This window comes from Emydura macquarii, unplaced genomic scaffold (assembly GCF_026122565.2).
Source record: "Emydura macquarii macquarii isolate MOO-44397 ecotype Brisbane River unplaced genomic scaffold, CSIRO-AGI_Emac_v2 contig_2846, whole genome shotgun sequence".
Taxonomy (NCBI): domain Eukaryota; kingdom Metazoa; phylum Chordata; order Testudines; family Chelidae; genus Emydura; species Emydura macquarii.
The window spans coordinates 3,545,055-3,570,313 of record NW_027132983.1 but is presented as its reverse complement, the minus strand read 5'-3'; the positions used below and the strand labels follow the sequence as shown (position 1 = coordinate 3,570,313).

The 25,259-nt window shown below is 40.9% G+C and overlaps 1 protein-coding gene and 1 long non-coding RNA gene across 2 annotated transcripts in view; both read right to left on the bottom strand.

The window, feature by feature from the left end:
• LOC137166396 (uncharacterized) overlaps positions 1–25,105 on the bottom strand; it is a 33,084-nt gene extending 7,979 nt beyond the window's left edge. The window contains exons 1-2 of the long non-coding RNA XR_010923685.1: positions 24,849–25,105; positions 22,992–23,154 (exon numbers count right to left, since the gene is read on the bottom strand). This is a non-coding gene — a long non-coding RNA (uncharacterized lncRNA). The remainder of the gene's footprint in view (positions 1–22,991; positions 23,155–24,848) is intronic.
• On the bottom strand, positions 11,250–13,833 carry LOC137166395 (protein BTG1-like). Its single transcript, XM_067568103.1, has 2 exons — positions 13,068–13,833; positions 11,250–12,617 (listed from the first exon to the last, which is right to left on the bottom strand). Exons 1-2 carry the CDS (start codon positions 13,183–13,185, stop codon positions 12,265–12,267), a joined length of 471 nt encoding a protein of 156 aa, XP_067424204.1. The 5' UTR covers positions 13,186–13,833; the 3' UTR covers positions 11,250–12,264.
• Positions 25,106–25,259: the final 154 nt, after the last annotated feature.

The window sequence follows — 25,259 nt, the reverse complement described above, 5'->3', positions numbered from 1 at the left end:
ATTGGTTACAGCCAACCAATATGAATTTAGACAATGGAAATAATGTTTAACTAAACTGCTGTTGTTCTTTCTAGATAGATATGAACTTGACAGATGAGAGAAATTCAATGAATTCCAAATTTTCAGAAACAAAGTTTCATGTCAGTGATTAAAGAGTAACTCAAAGTGTCATGGAAAAAGATGTAAAATAGGAAGCTATGCAAAAAACTATAAAAAACAGAAGGTGGTGGTATCTATATTGTAGACAGAAACTTTACAAATTGGAAAGAAGATATCCAAATAGGGGGATTTTAGTACCTCTCTTATTCATTAGAGAGAGATTGAGGATTTAGGACACAGTACTGAGAATAATATCTCCAGCTTTACCTATAATCTAAAACTGGAGGTAAAGCAAAGAAACACAGCACCTAGATTCATAAGGATTTTGATTATTTAGGCGACTGGGCCAGTGGAGCACAAACGTAGTTCAATACAGACAGATAAAATCATTAGTCTGGGGGCAATGAACCATGCTGAGAAATATGTGCTTACATAGAACAGTCATTCAGCGCAGCAATCAGGAAAAGGATGCATAGCTCCCCACCCTCTTTTTTTTTAACAAAAATTTTGAAACCATCAACCAGGAAACAGCTGCAATAAAAAGGGCAAACAGTCTAGGGTGTACTAGCAGGATAGAAAACACAACAAAAGACTCTGTCTTACTATAAAATGGAATTTTTAGAGTCCCATCTGGAATAATGTGTAAATTATTGGTCACTTTATTTCAGGAAAGATCTTATTTTGCCTGGGGGAGGTTCCAATTTAGCATAACAAATATTATACCAGGTCTCAGGAATCTCACTTATGAGGAAGGGTTAAAGGAGTTGGTGTTATTCTCATTTACAATCAGTAGTAAACTCTTCAGTCATTCCAATGTAATATGAAAAGGTATGGAAACAATCCAAAATGAGACAAGCCTATTTTAACATATTACATTATAATAATCTATACCTATAAATACAGCTAGCAGTGATGACTAACTTGATTTCACCCACCTGGCTAATAACTTTGTTTAAAATATAAAGTTACTGGACCAAATCCTGCAATTTTTCCTTTGATAAATTTTGCTTGAATAAAAATAAGTCAGGAATTAGCTCTTTAAGAACATGGAGCTGGAAGGCACCAGGGTTAATTGCATGAACAATTTTTAATAATGGGATAATTTCTATGTATAATGCTAATATTATTTCCTTATAATTAAAATGTAATACATACTAGGCACAGAATCCTGTTGTCTATAAAACAAAAGCTTCTGCAGAATGAAAAACCTATAATACATTGGCATCAGATACTTGTATGACACTGAATGACTTTGGCCTTTAATTTGTCTTATCAAGGTAACACACAGAAAGTTGAGTTTAGCCCAATCTGTCAGCTCTTACTCAGAAAAAAACTCCCTCTGAATTCAATGTTAGGAGTAGATTGCAGTCTCACTCCTGAAATCTTTTGCATGTGAGCACAGCAGTCTGTTTGCACTCAAGAAGTTGTAGGACTCGGACCTTAGACAGTAAAAGGTGTTAAAAATACAAACATTAGTAGTGAAGGATTAGTTCTGTTTCATTCCTTCTCCGTTCATTATCATCCATAGAGAATCACTTTTATTATTTCAATTTTCATTCTACCCCATCAAGAGTTTAACCATCATTCCTTCAGACCATTTAGAAAAAGAATAAATCCTATAGTATGAAACTCATATACTCAAATCTGTTTATCTCTATATCATTTAACAGCCAGCTTTTCCTGAATATATCATTTTGACAGCATGTCATGTATAGATACAGTAGTGATAAGCAAGGGATGAACAGACAGATTGCATTTGCTGGACAAAATGATGTTTAAACTCCAAAGCTAAAATAAATGTTATTGGTACTTTAGAAGTTAAAAGACTGGACCCCACAGAAATACGATAAGGCAAATATACAGGACTTTGCTAAACAATGCAGATGTTGAAATTCCTCTGTTCCTTTAGGCTCTGATCCAGCGAATCATTTAAGCATGTCCTTAACTTTAAGAACATGCATCATTCCATTGACTTCATATTCAGTCCTGGTAGGAGGTTCTTCCTCCATAAAATGGGTGGCAGTAATTCAAAAAGTTTGAAGACCACAAGGGCACTTTTGCAGAGGTAGGTTGAGAGGGAGTCATCTTTGTCTAGCCCTAAAAGGCAGAACTGAAGAAGTTCATGGTAAAACTGAGGGCTTCACAGTTCTTGTGGTTGATAATGAGATTTTTGCATATAATTTAATTATATTCAATAAAGTCCCAGTTTGGCAAAGCATTTAAGCACATCCTTAACTTTGAACACGAATGGTCCCTCTACTAAATTTAACCATAAGCTTTTGTCTTTGCTGTACTGGAGCCTTTCCATGAATAATTCAAGCATCTGAAAAAAAAATTTCACTATCAATCCCAAGATACGTCAAGCCCTCAATTTTACCATCAACCTCTTAATCAAACTCTGCTGTCTACGGCTTCATAAAGGTGACCCTGTCCCAACCTACCTGTGGAAAAGTGCCCTTGCTGCCCTTCGACTATTTGAATGACTCATTGCCACACACCAAGTAGGCAGAAGTCTCCTACCAGTAGTAGTGAACAGAAAAGTGAGCTAGCCAAGCCATGTTTTGTTAACAGAATGCATCATACTTCCCAGAGGGGACAAGCTAGATAACAAGTGTCTTTCCTTGGAAACTAAATGAGATGTCATCTGGTTATAAATGTTGGGTCAAATTCTGCTCTCAGTTACACCTGTGCAACTGAGGGAGGAAGAAGTTACTTACCCTGTGCAGTAATGATGTTTCTTCAAGATGTGTGTCCCTATGAGTGCTCCACTGTAGGTGTGTCTCCATCCCTGTGCTGCTGATTGAAGAACTTTAGTAGCAGTGTCTGTTGGGCCTGCACATGCGCTGTCTCTCCTTGTGCTGTGCCATGAGGCTAGTCAGCGTGCAGGGGCTAACCATCCTCAGTTCCTTCTCTACCACAGACTCATAACAAGAGGGGAAGTAGAGGGGAAGAGGGCAGGTAGTGGAGCACCCATAGGGCGACACATCTCAAAGAAACATCGTTAGGGCACAGGGTAACTTCTTCTTCAAGTTGTGTGCCTATGGGTGCTCTATTGTAGGTGACTACCAAGCAGTACCCCTTTTGGAGGACTGGGACTTCAGAGTCGGGTTAGTCACTGTTGATAGTAATGTGGGGCCGAAGATGGCATCAGAGGCGGAGTCCCCAGTAATCACGTAGTGTTTCGTGAAGGTGTGGACTGATGCTTACATCACTGTTCTACAGACCTCTGAGATGGGGACATCCTTAAAAAAGGTGACAGACGAGGAGATCAAACTCATGGAATGCGTATGGATCAAGTCTGGAGGGGTCATATTACAGATCTGGTAGCACTGTTTGATGCAGTTTGAGGCTCACTTGGAAAGCCTTTGCGCTGATACAGCTGAGCCCATAGATCTCTCTGCAACAGAAAGAAATCATCTAGGGGACTTCCTGAAGGATTCTGTCATATGGAGGTAGAATGCCAGGGCTCTCTTGACATCTAATGTATGCAGCATGGCTTCCCTATTGTCTCGGTGAGGCTTAGGATAAAAGGCTGAAAGGTGAATGGATTGATTCATGTGGAATGATGAGGATACTTTAGGGATGAACCTAGGATGAGGCCTAAGTGTGACCTTATCTGGGAAGAATACTGTGTATGGGGGATGCGCCATCAGGGGTGCTATTTCCCCAATTCTTCTAGCCGAGGTAATTGCAACTAAGAAGACAGTTTTCATCGATAGGTGTGACAGTGAACAGATGGCCATGGGCTTGAAAGGGGGTCTCGTCAGCCCCTTCAGCACTAGGTTTAGGTCTCACGAGGAGTAGAAAGGTGCGGTTGTGGGAAGAGGTTTGTTATTCCCTTCAGGAACCCCTTAGTGGTTGGGTGCGAAAGGATTGAGAGCCCTGCTACAGATTGGTGAAACGCTGTAATAACTACCAGGAAACTCAAAGACAACCCTGATTTTTTAAGAGTCAGGGCACAGTCAAGAATATGAGGGAGAGATGCCGAGACTGAAGAGATCTGTCGGGACATGCACCAAGCCTGCAACCTGGACCATTTTTGCAGGTAGATGCGGCATGTGGAGGGCTTTCTACTGTGTAGTAGGACCTCCTGTATCTCTTTTGAGGATGATTCTAAATGTTGGAACCATGTAGGAGCCAAGCCTTGAGGATCCCCAAGTTAAGATGCGTGATGCATCCCTTGTCCTAAGAGAGATGTGGCATGGCCAGGAGGAAGATCAGTGGGCACATTGTGCACTGCATCAGATAAGGATACTAGGTTTGTCTTAGCCACGTGGGAGCAATGAGGAATACATGGGCTCTGTCCCTTTTTATCTTTAACAGCATCTTTAGTAGGAGAGGAAATGGAGGGAAGGCATAGAGAAAGTCCTTGTCCCATGGGAGGAAAAGAGCATTGCCCAGGGAGCACTGGCCAATCCCTGCTCTGGAGCAATACTGCTTGCACTTCCTTTTTTGGTAAGTGGCGAAAAGGTCTACAGATGGTGTTCCCCAACATATGAACATGTCATGAAGTATTGCCGGGAGCATCTCCCACTCTTAGTCATTGGGGAATTTGCGGCTTACACTGTCCGCTACTGAGTTCTGTGCACCTGGGAGGTAAGCCGCGGACAGGGTGATAATTGTGTGTAATGCACCAGTTCCAGAGTTTCATCACTTCTGAGCACAGGAAGGGTGATCTGGCTTCCCCCTGGTGGTTGATATAGTACATACAAGCTATGTTGTCCATCAGGATCTTTACATGAGACCCTGCTATGTGCGGTTGGAAGTGAGTGCAGGCGTTCCTGACTGCTCTCAACTCAAGGAGGTTGATATGTAAACATATCTCTGAAGGTCACCATTTTCCTTATATTGTCAGGTTGTTTAGATATGCACCCTTTCCCACGAGGAATGCGTCAGTGATGAGGAGTGCTGAAGGCGGCATCTGAAGAAACGGAGTCCTTTTGCCAATGTTGGCCAGGTCCTACCACCAGTTCAAGGAATCCCTGATCTTGCAGGGCAGTGACAAAGGCTTTTGTAGATTGTCTCTGTTTGGCTTGTACACTGAGCCAAACCATATCCTTAGGCATCACATATGAAGTCTGGCATGCAGGATCATTGCTGTGCTGGCTGACATACACCCTAGAATTTGGAGGCAGATTCTGTCTGACACTTGAGGGCTGCATTGAGCCATGCTTATAAGAGATATCAAGGATAGGAATCTGTCTTGAGGAAGAAACACTTTGACCTGTAGCGCATCCAAGTCGTCTCCTATGAACTCCAGATGTTGGACCAATATGAGGGTGGTCTTCTGGGTACTGACTTGCAGGCCTAGTTCCATAAACAAGTGTATTGTGTCCTCGGTGGCTCGGCGAACCTCCTGCAGTGACCAGGCCCTGAGGAGACAGTCGTACAGGTAGGGATAGATCATAATCCTTCAAGAGCATAGGTGAGTGGCTACTACTGAGAGAACTTTGGAGAACACTCTTGGGACTGATGACAGTTTGAAGGGCACAACTCTGTATTGGTAATGATCGTGTCCTAAGGTGTACTTTAGGAAGCGTCTGTGAGCCAGTAGTGTTGAGCCATGAAAATAGGTGTCCTGTAGATCAAGGGCTAAAAACCATACCTTTGTCCAGGGGTCTCCCCCACCAGGATCGACGTATGAACAAAGTATTTATCTTTTTTCTTTTTAAGGCATGGCCAAATAAAAGGTTAAAACAGGCAAACTGAGAGGTTTGCAAAGCGAAGATTAACAGTGGAAAGAAAACGTAACAATCTGCTAACGGACAGCTAAATGCTCCATCTCTACCAGGGGCAGCAGAGAAGGAACTGAGGACAATTAGCCTGCGCATGCTGGCTATCCGCATGGCACAGCATGAGGAGAGACAGTGCATATGCAGGCCCAATGGACACTGCAACCAAAGTTCTCCGATCACCAGCACAGGGACACAAACACACCTACAGTGGAGCACCTATAGGGACATTACTTGAAGAAGAATACATTGACTCACTAACTACATACCCACCACACAATAGGCCAAATTCAGAAGTTATGTGTAAGGGAAAGCAAGTTACACATTGGTAAATAGGCCCAGAGGAGTCTATGTTGAGGTAATTTATTCTGAGGTGTCAAAAAACATAGACTTCACCAGTTTACACTTTCTTTTACTACCTTACATATCATCTTTGAATGTGGCCCGCCCACTCTGTCTAACATGCCCCTCCCTCTCTCTTCTCCAATACCTCATTTTTTCCATCAAAATTCTTCAGTTTATATGTTCTCTTAGCTAACTCATCCACACCGGGGAATATTTTCAAAGGCACATATGAAGTTGAATGACTAACTCCCATTTTTACCCTTGAAAATCTAATCCTGAAATTATAAAGCAACAAAATATTTGCTGCTTCAAAAGTTATGTTCCTTTCTTTTACTACTATTGCTTATAATACAAAAAATTATATAATAATGTTTTGGTAACAAAGGTGCTGTAAATCAATATAAAGGATTAACGCATAAATGTTAACTGCTTCAAGATTTTGTATATTTTTAAGTTTGTTCAAAGTTGTATTAAGCTCAAAAATAAAATATACTAAGAGAATTAATCAGTGTTTCATTGGGCAGTATTTAATGGCAAACTAAGGCCTCAGTCCTGCAACAGAAATCATAAGAATGGATCCCTTATAGTCCACATGGAGCCCTGCTGAAGTCAGTGGGATTCCACATGGGCACACACACATAGATCCAGTTGCCTGAGGCCCCAGTTCTACAATGGAATTTGCCTGTAAAGAGCCCCAGTAACTTCAATGAGGCATATGCAGAGCTAATTGCAGGCTCTGGACTTGCACCTTTAAAAGTAGTTTTTAAGAAGTGGTATTATAAATGAAAACTAGCACATTCATCATTGCACAGCAGGACACTTCATACTTTCTAGTGAGTGTTCAACCTCTTCCCCCTCTAGTTTTTCTCATGTACTGGATAATAAGGAACTGAGCCTGCAAACCTTTATTTGTAATATTTAATCACATAAGTAGCCCACACTGAAGAAAATGGGGTTATTCTTATGAGTAAAGATTACTCATGTAATAAGGATTTTCAGGATCAAGCTCTAAATTTTGCTCATCTGCATTATATAAGATAAAAACTGTTTTCTAAGACTGCTTCTAATGGTTAATAATGAAATATATACACCTAATAAATGTTAGGGTTTGTGTTCTAGCAAGCTTGCACCTAAAGCTGTAATTTTACACTTGCAAAGTCTACAGCAGTTTTCAGATCTGTATTTATACTTTGGTGAAGTTTGGTTTGCTTCTTCTGACAGGGAAAAATGTTTTCTTGAAACTTAAATCTTTAATCTATCTCCTGTATTGCAATTTTATTTCTTTATCTCACATACTTTTTTAGCATGGGAGATTTGTTTAAAATCAATTTTAAAGAAGACATTTTCTGATATGGTTTTCTTTTCTCAAATCAAAAGCTGATGAATTAATTTTATTATAGCTTACTCAGACACTGGTAGGTATCTAATTTAACTGAATAGTCATTTCCCCCCCCCCTTCTTCTTCCTTTGTAATACTGTTTTAACAAGGGCTACTGTGCAGAACAATTGATATCATATAGCCTCTTTTAATGAGATTGTGGAACAATGAATGTAAATAATCAAGAGGTCAATTATTTAATATAATCACAAAATCAAATTTATCACTAACTGCAGTTTAATTTCCATCTCATTGCTTCTGACTTTTTTTCACAATGATCTATTTGGTCACATTGATGAAGGGGCAGCTGAACCGCATAGTAAGTCGTGAGTTAGCCCTGTCCAGAAGAAAGATCCTTTCATGAGGTACAATTTTAATGAAACTATGTCAGCACCTCCCAAGATTACTTAAGTCACAAGCTAAAAAGAGCCATTCCCTTAAGGTATAATTTACAGAATGTTAAATGTTAGAATGAAGAACAACGTATTCACCTGATACTAAAGGAGAAAATTCAGTCCCCTACAAGATTGTTCAAGAAGTCAGGACTTTTGCTGTTCTGTCCCAAACAAGTTTGCCCTGATTCTTGTGCCATAGTACAAATAACAATTTAAAAAATTAAAATGAATGCGGTTCTAGTGAAAGGTGCCAAGTTACTAGTCTTAGAAACTCATTCCTCTCTCTACTTCCAGATTAGCAGAAGTACAAGCTTTCCCTTCTCCACGATGTCAACATGCACCAATCCTCATCTGGAGGAACTGCTCTTGGGAGCGAGAAGATAGTTCACTCTCTTTCAAACTTTGATTGTTCTGCTTAAACAGCCAACAAAGGTGCCAATGCCAATTGTGATATTTTTTGTGATACAGAAACTTGTCCCCGTGGAAATTGATGAAGACCATTATCTCATTTCACAGAATTCACTGAACAGCCTTTAGATAGCTCCAGCTTTCAGTTGTTTCCAACACCAACAGGATGCAAATTCATATTCTAGAGAAGAAAGAGCCTTTATTTCCATTGACTCCCCACAGAATTCCTATCCCCAATATTTTTAGTTTTTTTCTGGAGTAGGGGTAAGTCTTATATTGCCACTTCTTAGGGTAGAAATTAAAATTACCATAGACCTCTCCATAAAGTGTCACTACCATCAAGAACCCAGACAGATTAGTAGTACATAACAAAGACAAGGTTATTTTATCTCAAAGCAATATGTTGGAGAAACAAATCAGTGCTTCTCCTGAAACTACACTTTTTCCTCTCTCCGTTTCCCTCTCCAGCTCTGTTTCTCCTGTAATCACTTCTTCCACAGAGTTACTCAAAATGGCATACATACACTTTTAGAGCTCCTCCTGTAATCACCATTACTCTGGAACCTTAACTGCCCTTTCCTAAACATCCACAGTAGGCCAAAAGTGCACAAGTATACTTGAAATGTCATCAGTTATAGCACGTTATGCTCTTTCTTTCTTGCTCTGAGCAAGATTAGACAAAACACTGCCAGTGCCTTGACTACCCTAGAACTCCCACATACAGCTAATTTGGGAGTGGCGGGAGCCTCCCATACACACTTCCTCTGAATGAGTAATGAACCAATGCTCCAGCATGGTGATGAGAGCATTATGCTATCAGAAGTGCCATCATTTGGCATTGAAAAAAAGGCAGAAGGATCTTCAAAACGCATGAGGTGTAAACACAAACATCTTAGCCAAAGTCCATTCTGGCTCCCTACCTTCACCCTCCAGTCAGTAGAATAAGATGAAGTCTTACAATGTGTAGCCTAAGTATGTGAAGTTGAACAACTGCCATATTGCACTCAAGAAATGGTAGTATTTCAGCAGTCAATTAAGTATCTGTGTCACATTGTAAAGGGTGATATCCTCTGTGAAAAATTATGCAGTACTTTGTTTTTCATATTACTATGTGAACATCAATTACTATTTAAAGAGTATAAAATACTTTTTATACACATTACACCATCAATGTGAATACACTCTTCTTAGAACTCACAATTTAGATGGCAAAGTGTGCTCCTTTAAAATTAATTTAAAAATAATTAAAATAGCCTTGCACCAAAGCAGACTTTTTCCGTAAGAACTTACTGTTTTAGCAAGCAAACAAAACATGTACTGACTGGATTAATTCAGGTTTATCTCCACCTTTCCACTACAGAATTTCACAAAAGGCAACATGCAAGAAAAACTTTTTGATGAAGCCTGCCATTTCCCTTTTTTCATACTCTTTGTCTGCATGTCAAACCACAGTAATGGAACTGTCTCTGCAGTAGAGGTAGCACCCAATGTCCTAAAAAGCTAATGTATCTGCTGCTCTCTAGCTAGCACCCAGGGAGGAAGCACTAGCCAGTACTTCATAGCTTGAAATAATAATTTTCCAGCCACTGAGAGACTGTCCTGAAGGAACCCAGAGATTACGGAAACTGGTCTCTTATTTCCTTTCTCTTCCAAATTTCTTCTCCTGCTTGGCCCCAATTCTGTTTCTTTGCAATTCTTTGCTGTGCAGTTCCATGCAAAAGACAGTGCTACCATACAAGAAAATCATACTACAGTTCTCAGCATTATCAGACAATTCCTAATGGATAACCTACCAGAAGTGTAATATTACATCATCTTAGGCTGAAACAGTTGACTGTACTGTGTCTACTCTCACCCTATATATATATCATTCCAATTATATAAACATGACAAGGTCAGTTTTGGTCTAACCAAACACCATTCTAACACAACTTTCATCTACAAACTATATCTCTATATATCTATAAATACATATATTTTATATTCTAAAATTCCATTTAATGAAAACTTGATATAACTATACCCTTTTGAGAATTTAAAACATAGAACAATATTTTGTAATTTTACATCAGGAAACAAAAATACAGTATCTGTATAGCCTTTCAAAAATATTTTTAGGAGTATATGTAATAAAAACTTCTTCTAGAAACTCTTTAGTCTACTTTCTCTTTTTCAGTTACTTTTTTTACTAAACATCTAATTAGAACTGACTGTTATATTTGTGTGTGGTAGAAATGGCATATTAGAAGCATAGCAAAAACAGTTATTTTACTATATGTTAATATTTAAGGTTTTTTTTTTAAAGACTAACAATTATGCTTTCTGTTCAGATTAACAGTTTCTGTTACATAAAATCTCTATCACCTAGTTAATTAGGATATAACCAGCAGTTACAAAGCCCACCAGCTTTTCCAAAACAGAAATGGATTATTTTCAGCTGAGTTACAAGGACCATTTCTAATTTGCCTGGACTTGTCCCTCAACTGCATGTTTTACCATGTTAATGAGACATTTCGCAAGGCTGATGGCTGACATGCTAACAGTAGACAAAGCTCCCTTTCATTAACCACGTAACTATAATGTAGGACAGGGTTACTGAAAACATGAACACTTTCTATATGCAGTCCTCAAAGGTTCTATTAAAATTCATAGCTTATGACTACTAAAAAACAAAACAACCCACAACATCAAAACAATTTCACTCTATCTTTTGGTGAAGCCGTAATACTAAAATCTCCTGTGTAGCACTATTTGGCAGGCTGTTAAGCCTACTTTTTTTAAAACCAGTGTTTCCATCAAACTTTTTGTAATTGATAAAATACCGTAGATCTTATTTAGCATGATTTTGCCAAATTAAACTTTAAAAAACAACTATTAACATGGCATAAAATATAAAGTTTTAAAAGGAATTTATTAGTACCGTAAATGTTTAGTTTCTTACTTGTAAAATAGGAGGATACAGGTGAGACATTACTACATTCAACTGTAAAATTTCCATCTGCTTTAAGATGAATACACTCTTACTCTGTACTAAAGACATTTTTCTGTTATAAGTGAAAACTCACTTTCACAATTCCACAGCCAGACAACCAGGAGCATAAACCTTGTCTTTTACTAAGATGTATTCTGCTTTCCTAATTGCTCAAAATTTGTATCTGAGGAGTTGGGCGGGGGGGGGAATGAAGTCTATGGATCAAACCAAGTCAAGGTGAACTGGTGTGATGAAAGAACCATAGATTTTCTGAAAAAGATCCTATGTTCGTTAAGAGAGTTAATATATTTTACTGAAAACCAGATGAACAGAATTGTCTGAGCATGTCTCTACTGTACTGTTATGCTCCAAGACTGTCAAGTTTACAGGGAACCCCAACTCCTTCTTTGAAAGCTGTTTGGGCATGATAGGACTTTGTCATGAAATATTTTAGCAGGAAAGTTATATTTGTCATTTGTGCCTTGCAGCTGTATTTTTATTACCTTGAGAAAAGTTTGTACAGGCAAGTCACTGGAGAGATATATAATTACAGTTGGTTAGAGTTCTGTTTTTTCCTAGAAGTGATTGCTCAAGAAGTACAGGAATCTTGGGGAGAGTTATTATAAACTAAAATCCACTGTAAAAAGAGAATTAAGTTACTTTTCTTTTTATTACAAATAGCCCAGGATTCTGTCAAAATATATATCTGTAGAACAATCAGTTGACTGTACATTTCATTTACAGTATACAATCCAGAAAATTACATGCAGTTTAAAGAACTGCTTATACATTAGCCCTTGGCCACAACAAAGAACTTGGCAGTACTACTACAACTTTAATGGCTATGGGGTGAAAATCAACATCTCAATTACATCATCTAACTTCATTATGAAACTGGGATACATACATACATCATTGTACAAGGAATGTTAATTTTTAACTAGAAACTGTCATCATATTGTAATTCTTGGAAGGGCTGGATCTGCCAATTCTCCACTCCTCTTTACAGCTGTTTCTACTCTCCAGAGCTTTGGCAGTCTTCACACCTGGAGGAGGGCTTTCATAAAGGACACAGATAGATCCATCTTCTCCTATACGATAGGACACCTCAAAGGGGTCAACCCAAAGAGTCAATTCACTGGGTAGGAGCTGGAAGAGTCTCTGGTGGCTCAGTCCAATCATGCCTGCTGCCTTTCCTATCAAGGGGTCCATCTTGTGGTTGATCCTAATGCATCGGTACCCTGAGCCCTTGGAGGGCATCAGGGGAAACCAATGGTGTTTATAATGATCTGTGCGAGGGAACAAAGAAAAAGGGAGAAACGTTACTGCCTGCACAATGGGAGCCAGGCAACTCCAACACAATCAGCCCCCTGCCCTCCCCTCAGGAAGAGCCCTCCAGCTGCACAGGGATTCCCAGCACTAATCTGGGAAAGGGGGATACTAATAAATGGAGGGTTTATTCAGCCACAGCCCGGGGAGGGAGAGAGGGTGTCCCAAGCACCAAACAGCCGCCGGCCCGAACAAGGGGACGACTACAGACCGAGAACGCCGTAGGGGCGAGGGGCAGAGACAAAGGGAGCAGAGGGCGAGGGCTCCTCTCTGCGGGGAGCTGGACTGCATGCCTGGGGCCGCTCGGACTTCTCCAGGCGGGCAGGGCCAGTTCAAGGGCTCTGAAGCTCGCTGCGCCGAACTCGGCTCAAGCCGACCCCGACCCTCGACGCCGCCCCGTCCCCCCGCACCTCGCAGCGCCTCCTGCAGTGACTCGCTGAAGCAGCGCAGCTGCTCGTCGCCGATCCCGCCGGGGGTGCGCAGCAGGCGGGTGATGAAGCCCGCGGCCGTGGAGATCTCCGTCTTCATGACCCCCGGCCCCGCTCTCCGCCGCCTCAGCGCCCCACACGAGTGACCGAGCGGTCCGACCGGCGCCGGACCCGCGCACGATCCTGGCCCCCTGCCGGCGCAGAGCTCCGCCGCTGGGTGGTGCGGGACGCACGGCCGGCCCCACCACCCACTCGACGCTGCTACTGCTGCAGCCGCGGGGGATGGAGACAGAGGGTCGCCGACGACAGAGCGCGAGTAAACAGTGGGGGGGGAACCCCCTCCGAGGGGCGGGGCGCATCAGGACCAATAGTACCGCCCCGCACCTATTGCGTCACAGAGAACGGCCTCCCAGCCCCAAAACACACCAACGGCCTCTGCACCCCGATTGGCTGGCAGACGGGGAGAGGGACGAACCCGAGAGCACCCCCTCAATCCCGATTGGCCGCTAGCTGTGGAAATAAAAGCGCCGTTTGTTTGTGTCGGCCGGAGAAGGAGACGTTGGGGAGCCCGAGCAAAGACTCTTTGAAAGGGGGCGGGAGGACGTGAACTGCGGCCACGAGATTGGCTGGGAGTGGGAGGCAAGCCCCGCTCACTGGCTAGGGTATGCCGCGGGACTGGCGCCCCCCCGCCCGCCTCCAGCGCATCCTGTGGCGGGTGTAGGGTGCTGGAGAAACACGCTGGAGCTGGACGGGCTCCCTGGAGAGCTCCCCGCACCCCAAGGCAGGCGGGGGTGAGCGGGTTTCTCCTCCGGCCCGCGGCGCTCAGTCCCTGCCCAGCGGGATTCGAACACGCGCCTCCCGTGCAGGCGGCGGAGGGCGGGGGCCCCTTACACACAGTGAGGGACTGCACCCTGCAGGGCTTTCCCTGTGTGAGCTGGACGGCAGGGGGGAGACCTCACACTCTTTAAGAATGCTCCTTTAACAAGCCTGCGTTAGTCTACCCCCCAAAACGACCAAACGTATTTCAGAGAGTAACTGTGATGTTGCCCGACTATTTCTCCCTTTCTCCTCCACATCGTCCATTCTTTTCAGCCTCAGACAAAAGACAGTTTGAGAGAGCCCCGGGGGGTCATCGGGCTGGGTAATGCAGTTACCTAACAGCAAACACTGAAATCCGAATTACTGGGATTTATTTGATTTTTATCTAGCGGGTGGAAAGAAAAATCATGTTTTCAACTTAATAGGGAAACATCTTCTATCCAAGTATTAGTCACACCCAACAGGTAGATTTTAGGGTCAGCTGTAGATGAACCCACAACAATGAGATTTAACAATTATTTACCTCAAAGGTATCTGTTGTTTGGTCTGCAAGTTAAAAATAAGTCCCTGCAATTTGGATTCAAATGTTGTCAATTAAGAGGTTTGTGATAGTATTACAGCTCCAGAAGCATAAACAAGAATGTAGAAAAATAAGAAACAGAAATCCTAATGCCCTTTGGACAGTCAAGCTTGTATTAACTCTTTGAATTAAAGAAGGCCTCATGCCCAAACATATTTCCAACCTCATTTTCTATTCCTACTATAACTTTTTAAAACACCTTTTTAGCTCACCCTTATAAAATGAATAGGAACATCCTAGAGGGAGTTCTGATTATGTAGAGTAGAAGCTACAGTCTGTTCAGCTGCGGTAAAAACACTGAAAAAGTATCCACAACATAAGACCAAAAAACTTTTTCTGAGTAAAAATATATCCAATTAGCTTTTCTAGCTCATGACAGGAACAATACTTTTGGAGCATTGTTAAGAAGTCTATTAGCTGCACACAATGTTATTCACTACTACTATATAGTAACTTGTTATTCCATGATAACATGGTTATGGTCAATGAGATATCAGCCTTACAAGCACAATTCAATACCTCATTTGTACATCTTGCTCGTTTGACACAGCAAGAATTGTGTTGTAATGGAATAGGCCGGGGATGTTTACTAGTTTTCAGTCAGGCATACAGCCAGAGTGTACTTTACATAGAGAAAATTTCATTATCTTCTGACATAGAGGCTCAGAACTTTGATGTCAAATATTCCTTTCCCCCCCGCCTCCTTTGTCTACACACGATACTGTTGTTGATATGGTCTTCAGCCTCAGACACTCTGCCATGTCATATCCTCTTTTAGCTTGCCTTCACCACGTATATATCAAGTTTAAGTGCCCTATCCTCACATCTTCACAACTCAGCACAACTCCACCCCAACCTTCCTCACATCCTATCTACACTAGAAAGCTTCCCAAGAAACATTGCTAGGCAAGTGCTCACTTGTTACATTTCACTGAAGCCAGACTGAAAAAGATATAAAGTAGAACAACCATGAATGGTTTTGAAAGACAGCTTATCGCATACATTTTACAGAGTGATTCAAGATCTAGAATCTAGCTGTACTTTTACTTGGTAATTTACGTCTTGCAAAGGAAGAGAAACTTGAGAGAAGATATTATCCATGTCTACTTAAAGAGCAGTATCTCCGTGTCTAGTTACATAATAAAGAGCAGAAAGGTTTCTCTTCAATGCAAAGGAACTATGGGCTTGTTTTCATGTGAGAGTGTGTCTGGATTTTCTTTTGAACTCTGTTTACTTAATTTCAGTCCATACTGCTGTCCTTTCTCCACATATGCAGAGATCCCAACCACTTGCTACATTAAATGCAGGTCTGTCCTATTCAATATATAAACAATGCTTAAGTTTCAAAAGTGCTATATTGACCAGATGTTTAGTTGCAATGTCATTAAAAAAGTGAAGGGCCGTGAGTCTACATTGCAACTGTTTGAGGCACTAAGTCTGTAGGGAGAGACAGGGTAGATATGTAGCCTGTATTTAGGGTATTTTCTCCATTCTGTACAAGAAGAGTGAAACATACCTGATTTGGGGCTTTATTACAAGCCCAAAGTTTGTAATAAAGCCTGGACAGAGTTTTGGCAGAGTTACATGCTGCAACCCCCTCTTCCTGTAGTATTTCTCCCCCTAACTGTCCCAGTAACCTGCTTTTCACCCATCTTAGGTAGAGGAGATAGACAGCTGGCTCCCTTGATTGTGACTGAGGAGTGTGTTTGTAAAGGCATCCAATGGCCATCACTAGGGAAGGTCAGGGTTGGGCTGAGCAGCTGTGGGGTGGGGCAAGCTCCTCACTTTAATCTAATGATGGCATATATGAAGGAGTAGAGCTAGTAGTTTTGTGTGGTAGTGGGAGGGTTTGGCTGAAGATTAGCCTTTCCTATCAGTGATAAAAGGCTTTGAGAGCTGCTCAGCGACTGGGAGTGAAGAAGAGTGGAGCAAAAGTTAGCTACTCTGATGCAAATTGTAGCTTGCACAAGAACCCCAGCAAAGGTTTGTTTCCATGTACGTGATAGTGACTAACCTTCACTGAAATGTCTTTTATGTTTCAATGGTGACACTGTATGTCATGAACTGCAGTTGCTCATCCCATATGGCTCATAAATTGAGCCAGGTCCCTGAACTCAAGCGTGACAGTAACCACGTGATGACAGCACTTTTTGGCCATCTCAGTGTCTCCAGAAAATGGCCAGGGTATTAAGCAGTCTCAGGTATAATCAGGTTTTATTAAACAAACAGTATCTTCAGAAAGGGTTACAAGAATACCCTCTATTCAGGGGAAAAACACAAGGGTCTTCACAGCCTCATAATTAAAGTGGAATGTGGAAATAATCCATCCAGTCACTTGTTTCAAGAAAATTAAATAATGTTAGGACCTTATTTCTGGGATTACTGGAGTTCCTTGTTCTCATGGAAGTGAAAATTAAACAGGTCCTCTAAACCTTGTCCCTGGGGAAATGCAATAGTTCAAGAAGCAGTCTCTTTTTCCTAAATTCGGGCAGCCACTGGCCCTTTTTGTTTCCAGGGCCCAGCAAAAGCTGCTGCTTCATCTCTTTTACTGGCTGCCACCCTCAACAGAGCCTCATTTGGAGAGAGATTTTGTTTCTCTTTACAGACTTTGTTATGGCCTTATATTTCCAGGACTTCCTACCTTAAGTTCTCTCCTAGAGAGAATAGAAAGATGGCTTTATTTCTTCCTCTCTGGAAGAAAGACAGTCTGCTACTGCTTTCTTTTCATATTATACTGCCTAATGAGATCCAGCTAGAGGGCCCTACCATAATAATGGAAGCCATAGCAATTTCTTCAGAGTGCGGCAAGTCTTCTTCCCTTTCCTAATCTCTTCACCTCTTTCTTGCCTGTCCTAGTGATGTACAGATCTTGCACATTACATCTAGCTACGTGTGTCATGAAACTTAAGTCTTGCAAGATTTGCACCTGTGGATTTTACAGAAGATTAGCTATACCTCTAGGTTTTTATGATTTGTAGCAATAAATATGGACATACAAAATCGCAAAACAGAAGTTATAAAATCCACTGAGAACTAAAAATAGTGACTCCAACAAAATTTCAGCCAGGCCAGTGCATTAGTTTACTGATGATCAATAAGTAATACATTTATAATATTTACAGCATGTGAACTTGGGGAAAAAATGTTAGATTAATTTTTCAGGAAGAGAAGAGCTGCTGATTTTCCCACATTCCTTTACTCCGGAACATGTTGCCCAATTATCTTAAAACTTGGAAGGAAAACCTCTTTTCTGACCTAGAATTGATATGAAATTTCAGGCCCAAAAGGTTGTTTCATCAAGCGTATAAGGCACGGGGAATCAAAAAGAAAGTCTTATATCATTAAGACAACACAATTCCACTTTGTACTGGAAGTGAACAGATCTCTTTTTGAGTCCTTTGTAGTTGAAGTCAAATATGGAAAGAATTTTCTCACTAAACAGTAACTGAATTCTAGTCTAATCTCAATTTATTTTTGCTCGCTTCCGCCACTCTGCCTTCTGAAATATTGAAATTATTATATTCATGTTGCACTAAGTTTGCTGTTAAAATCTCTTCAACCCTGGTTTTGTATTTTCAGACAACATGCTTCCTTCCTTTAATAGGACAAACTCCTATTTGCTTTGAAACTGGACATACTAAATATTTGTAACCATGGAATATAACTGATAACTTAAGAATAATGCAATGTTCCCCTCTGCTTACTCAACTATAAAGGTCAATACTACCCAACCCATCCATGGTGACTAATACTGTAAAACAAGCAACAAGACAAAGAACAGATGACCAAAAAACTGGAATGATTGCACTACAGACATTTAAGCCTTTTTTATTTTGAAAACTAACTCAGTGCAACAGTGACCACTTCCTGTCCTAATGGAATTGCAAGACCCCCCCCCCCCCCGCCCCCCAACACACACATTCCTAATAGCTATACCAGCAAAAAACCTAGCGTAGATGCAGTTCCACTGGCAAATATATCCTATTACTGGTATATCTTATATACATGCCTCTCTTTTGCTGGTATAGGCTGTGTTTACACTAGCTATACCCCCAAACCTGTTCTGGTGTAGGCAAGAACTCAGTGAGGTAACAAGTTAAATCAAAAACTTAATAGTCAGGTAGGTTACAGAAATGCAGTAATGGAGCACAGTCAGCCTGCTTCCTCTGAAATCAAAGGGTGAAAAAAAATCCCACAGCACTAAAATGAAGATTAAACAGACTCATTCACTTATTTTCCTGTGAATATGACCACTAAAGGCTTACTTTGAGCGTTCAAGCCCCCTACCCCTGCAAATAATATCTATGCCCCAAAGTACAGAAGGGTTTGGAGAAGCTGCTTCTGCTGTTTTAAGAAGAAAACTAGTCCACATAATACTCCCTCCTGCCCATTTTCAGAGGGGATAAAATTATCCTTCCTACTTTACAGAAATTCAAAGGCCATTCCAAAAATTAAGACACTCAAACTCCAACTCTGATGTATATTAAAGATTAACTAAAAGAGCTTTTACACTGCCAGAAACTGAGCTGCTGACAGCAACAGTTGATGACTATTAACTAGAGGGCCATACATTTTATTGCTTCTATAGGCAGAACTCATTACACACACCATATGTGAAATGGGGATAATACTTGCTGATATTGTGAAGTGCTCTTTAGATAAAAGACTAATTAGTAAGTATTTCTGTGGAAAAAAAATTCTCAGAAGATTACAGTACTCTGCTGAAACAACACTGATTTAAGAATTCTAATTCAGTTGTAATCTAACACAGTACCAGGAATGAACTTGGAGAGCAGAAGTTGTTCAGTAGCAACTATTTATAGGTCAGTTATTTAATTAGAAGCAAAGGCAATATAGCATCTGCTTATAAACTCAAGCTTCAGGACACTAAGTTCTAAGATATTTCAAGTAACTGAAACACCATTATACACTTTCTATAATTAATAAGGAATATCTCAAAGGGGTGAAAATAAGCTGACTGCCATTTTTGCTTCTCCTTGGTATGTGGGCTGGAGAGCAGTACACAAAGAAGATTCTGATAGAAATTAGTTAATCAACTACCCAATCTGCCCAATACAATACTAACAAATTGAGCTTCTTTTAAAAACAAGATAAAGATACTCTTGGCAACCCTTATATGTAACAGTAGATTTTTTCTGATCTTTACAACTAGATTGCATACAAGGGACCTCATCTTCCTAAAGAAAGGTAACCAAGTCAGAATTATCTTCGGGACTAAATGAAGAGCTGCAGAGGCGGCTTTTTATCTCTATTTTTCTTATACAACTTCAGGATAGTCATTCTGGTTTCCTACACACAGTTTTGAGATTTCCTTAGTTTGATATTTACCTGAGAACACACTGTCACTGAGGTTAAAACCTATCCACACTTATCTGGCACTTAGCACCCTCAAAAGGAGAGGCTTTGCTGTCCTCTTATTTGGATGCTCCTGTGGGAGGTCCATGGCCCATTTTGATAGAGGTGAGGCTATAAGAAGGCTAACAGGACCATGTAGTAAAAAGTTCCATTGTTAAGAAGTTGAATTACTTAGCAGGTTATAGGGAGAAGCTGCTGTTATTCACTGCTAGGGAAAATTTAGTTTCCAGGGGTATGTCTACACTGACAGCAGCAAATTCGCCACGGTCAAATTGACATATCCAAATCGATTGAGTGGAAGTGAAGATCTGCTCAATCAGAAGTTGATTTAATAAAACCAGCTCCCCAAAGAGCATAGTGCTGCGTCAGTGGGTATGCATTTCCCGTTGGCGCAGCACAGTGGAGACAGCACACTAAAGGGAAGTTACGAAATCGACGGGAGTTACACAATTTACTCTGCATAGCTTGCATAACTCCCGTTGACTGCCATCAGTGGCCTGCAGTATAGACCAGGCATAGGGCTTTTTCCTAGTCTATCAAAATGTCCTTATAAAATCTTTTGTGCAAGTCAGAGTATTTGTGTTCATTACTTTAACACCTGCACTTTTCTTATTTACATTTCAGTAGGGCACATAAGCCACAATCAAAGTCAGTGATCCATCATGCTAGGTGCTATACAAACAAATGTACAAGGTATTTACAATCTAATCTGAAATATGACACTAAAAGTAAAGGTCAATTCATAAGGGGGAAGGCACAGGGGAGGAAAGTGTAAAGAGTAGTAGGGTGGTTGGCTATCTTCACAGCTTGATGGTGCTGGGTGTTTTCTTTTTGCCATTGTACCATTAAAAGCAAACTGACTTTACCAAATGGGATCTGAACCTTCTCCTAACCCCTTCTTTCTAAGGAAAAACTGCCACTATGGCATGAACCATTAAGCTCCATACAAACACAGTTCAAAGGGCAGGCAGTTTCTTTCAAGGCTGCATCACTGCACAACCAACTACTAGAAAGCATGGAGAGGGCAAATCTGTGCTCTTACCCTGTGTATGAGAATGACACCTCATCTCTGATGATTCCTAAAGTTATTCTTCATTTCATGTCATCCACGGAGTGTATTTGGGTATACTAAATATCAGACTTTTCAGGACCCTTGTGAGTATAATAAGCAGGAATAAAACTTCTGACTGAGGCGTTGAGACAAAGTAATAATAAGACTCTTACACTAGATGGAAAAACAAAAATATTCACTATTAAGCTTGTTATGCTAGATTCGTCACCAGCTGATAATGCATACTACTGTTCAAGCCTAAATATTCAAGTTTTAAAGTGAAATTCTGTGCACTTTATAAAACATTGAAAAGGAAAACACAGCAATTATCTTCAAGCTGCTATTTGAATTAAATACATTTGATACCCCTTAGCTTTGTTTTTTCACTATGGTCCTAGTCCTGAGAATGTTTAATGCTTAATTTTAAATACACAACTAGTCCCATTACTTGCATAAGTTATGTACGTAGAATTAAGCACATAGTTAAATCTTTGAAGAACCTTGCTTCTTTAATATTTTCACATCTGTAGATCCTTCCATACAAGGCTATCAAACTAATTTACAATGAACTCAGCCCAATAGCCCCCCAGGAGGTACGTAAGAAGTTAGAAGTGGAAAGCCTATTACATATCCTAGGATCTAGGGTATAAGCTTCGCCAGTGAGTACTTGGTCCTCTGAAACAGGATCTCTCTGTTAACACATTCATCCCCCATTCATTTCCCATTTGTAACACAGGTATTAACATATTTACCCAACACACAGGAAGAGTGGTTGTAAGGCTTAAGTATATTCATATTTGTACAGTGCTTTCAGAGGTTTTCATGACAGGTATTTTTGTTACTACATTTGCTTTTAGCCTACAACCTTTTAATACCAACGTAAGGATTGTAAAGTATGTATCACTGCCACAATTCACTGCCAGTAGGCTTTCCTCTTTTGACAGTTGTTTTTATAAATCAAGTATTTTTTTTTTATTCCCCATCTCCCAGTCCCTGGTTTGTCAGAGAATGGTAATATTTCAGAGACAATTTCAGACACTCAGGGTATGGCTATTCTACCTAGAAGTGAGCCTCCCAGCCTACATAGACAGACTAGTGCTAGCAGGGCTCATGCTAGCATGCTAAAAATAGCTGTGTTGACATTGCAATCCAAGCTTGGATGACTCCAAAGCTTGTCTTTTGTAACAACAGAAGCTAGTGCAATAAAAGATATCACCCACCTTGTCTCTCTAATATCTTGGGACCAACGTGGTTACAACAACACTACCAACAAAGTTATTGGGGGACATTCCTCAAGCTATTTCTTTTGTTCCTTGTATTTCAGTTTCTTTGTAGGTCAGATGCCAGGTACAGCTTTGTGTGACACCCCACCATACTCCATACTAACATGTCACATCCACTACAGAGTGAATGTAGTTTTTAGGGTCAAGTGGCAGCTTTTTTTTTTTTTTTTAAAGCATACTGTGCAGATTTATAAAATGTTTTGTGTCTTTGTTTTATGCATAATAGGATATAAAATAAGTATATTTAACAACTAAGTTAAGAGAGCAAAAACTCCGGCTATTAGTGCCTTGACATATGCCTCTGAATGTTAAAATGTTAAAACAATTCAAACTCCTCACACCTGATTATGTATAGGTGAGCTAGACAAATTCCACAGTGTAAAGGACTTGCAAAATAGGTTTGACTGAAAGACAACACACTTCTCAGATGAACTTTGCAAAAATTAGTCTTCTGTGTAAGTATGCATAAGAGAGAAGAGGTATGCTTAAAGATAAAACAGCCCTACCTCATGTGGAAATAACAAATAAGCTTCTCTATTACTTGGACTATATGGCCAACCCCTAGTCCAGTATGCTTCTTACAAGCAACATGCTATCCATGCTATCCTACTAGCTATCCATTTTTGGAGAATCAATACAAAAAGTCATAACTTTCCTCCTTTTTTTTTTTTTTTTTTTTGACTACTTAATCAAATACAAAGTAAGTAAACAAAGCAAAAAGTTGCTAATCATACTCCATAAAAATGTTATTCTCAGTAATACCTACATTCCTATGGGACTGTCCTGTTTATATTTACCTTTTGGAAAATTAAGGGCAGCTGTCCTGTCTCCTCTTTAATTCTCAGGGAGCACTTCTGTGTCCTCACACCACTCCTCTCCATCATGAAGACATTGTGTTGCTTCATAAGAGAAGTGGGATTTGGAGAATGAGAGATGTTCTAAGGGCCCCCCTTTTGGGTCCTGAAGGGTCAAAACACATTAAGATCAAAATTAGGCCATGAGCAAGTGAAAAGAAATAATGCTTTGTTACAGAAATTTTAAGAATGGAGCAGTTTATCTGCATGAAGGCTACAGTTAGTCATTGACTAAATTAACAGAGTTGAAATTATATTGAGAATGATAGAGATATGATACAAAGAATGATACTTTACACTCTTCACCCAGAGATCTCCAAAGATTGAGAAATATTATCTACATTTTACAGAAGGGAAACTGAGATACACAAAGATCGAAGCCTAGTTCTCACTAGAAGAGGTTTTGCTGGTATATCTGTAGTGATATAGCCATATCAGTAAACCCTCTAAGTGTGGATGAAGCTTCTACTGGCAAGAAAGTGCTTTTGCCAAACTAGCTTATAGTGGTTATCCAAGCAAAATAATCTACCCCAGTAAATGCACTTTATGCCAGTATAACTGCGTCTACACAAGGATTTTTGCAGAAATAGAAATGTAGGAAAAAAATCACACCCCTAATCAACATCATCATATTAACAAAAGTTTATAGTGTAGATCTGGCCTGAATGTTTGCTCACGGACACACACCAAATCATTAGAAGAGCTGGAAAAAGAACCCAGTTTTGACTCCCATTCCCATTTTAAATGTTAGACCATTCTGTTTCTCCTGAATTACTTGCAGTCCTGTCTCTCTATTGTGTATGCTTTCATTTTTGATCATGCAATCCCCTTTCAGAAAAAAATGAGTGAACTGAGAAACATGATGAGAGCATGATTAACACCCTTCATATGCTGCTGCTAATGCAATAACAATACCTAGGGTTAGTATTAAAGTGTTATTCTGTGCGATGTCATGTTCACCTATTTTTTATGCAGTTTGTTCTAACCAATCAAACAAAAGACCATACACCCTCAGTTTTGAAGTCATACAAATCAAAATGCTCTGCTAGGGTCACCACAAGACCCAATATTTCTGGAATCATCTAGATAGTCTCAAGGTGATCCTCCACAATGATTGAGCTAGGAGTCACAATGAGGGTAACCATCTTTGTTTAATGTGAAAAATGAAAAACTATGAAAAATACAGGATAATTAATTTTAAGGAGCAACGTTCCATTTGTGGGACACACCATCCATCCTGCAAAATCTTAAATTCATAACATATATACTTCTTTGCACAATTATTGCTGAAATATAGTATAAAGTGTACACTCCCATATATTGAGTTGGTACAGGACATCAGCCACCATATAATGGATATATAATCAAATAAGGGTGGAATATGTGTACAACATATCCAGACATCAAAACACTTCCATGCAATACTAGGCCATATCATGGCACTGTGATGTTGTCATAGTGTCATGGCAACACACTGGCACACACTACCAGAACCCATCATGGGTGCTTCTACGTTACATGCCAAACAATGTCACAATGCCATGATACTGTCAGGTTAGGCCCTACTGTGTCATGCCACTATAATGCTGCCAGATCAGGTCACAGTGTCATTGTACCAATAAATCAGGCTCTGGTATGCCATGCTGCACCACAGTGCTTCAACCCAGAGCACTGTGATGCCATTCAGGGAGATCCTTTCATGCCCTGTGGTGTCACCAAGCCAGGTACTGTCATGTGCCAGGATGTCACCGGCCAGGCTGTGATGTCACTAGCCATCTGCATCATGTGCTGTGATGTCACCTGGTAAGTCTGTGAGAGGTCAAGAGGTCACACTGTTCCCAAGGTGGGGGGGGGTTGTTCTTTATGCAGATGGTCCCCACACTGTATCCATGTCAGCGGGCAGCAGCTCACTGCCGAGGGCCGGGGTAGAGCCTAGAAACAACGGGGCAGCGGGAGCGATGAGGCAGGAAACGGGGCCTGTCGCTGTTCCAGGCCTTACAACAGCGCGCAGCCGTGAGCGCTGAGGCGGCTCCGGGCCCCCCCCGCGCGCGCCCCCGAGGGTGCCTCGTGGGTCACTCACCGCTCGGCGGGCGGTGCGGGGGGGGTCTCGGGGGGGAGGGGGCAGGCGTGGTGGTGGAACCGGCTCTGAACTGCAGCCGGGCTGGAAGGGGGGTGGGGTGGGGGGGGGGGGGGGCTGGTGGCAGCCGCTGA

Coding starts and splice junctions, on each gene's coding strand:
- LOC137166395 (XM_067568103.1), bottom strand. CDS start 13,185: ATGAAGACGGAGATCTCCACGGCCGCGGGCTTCATCACCCGCCTGCTG. Junction 12,618..13,067: donor ACTGCAGGAGGCGCTGCGAG/GTGCGGGGGGAC, acceptor TCCCTCGCACAG/ATCATTATAAACACCATTGG.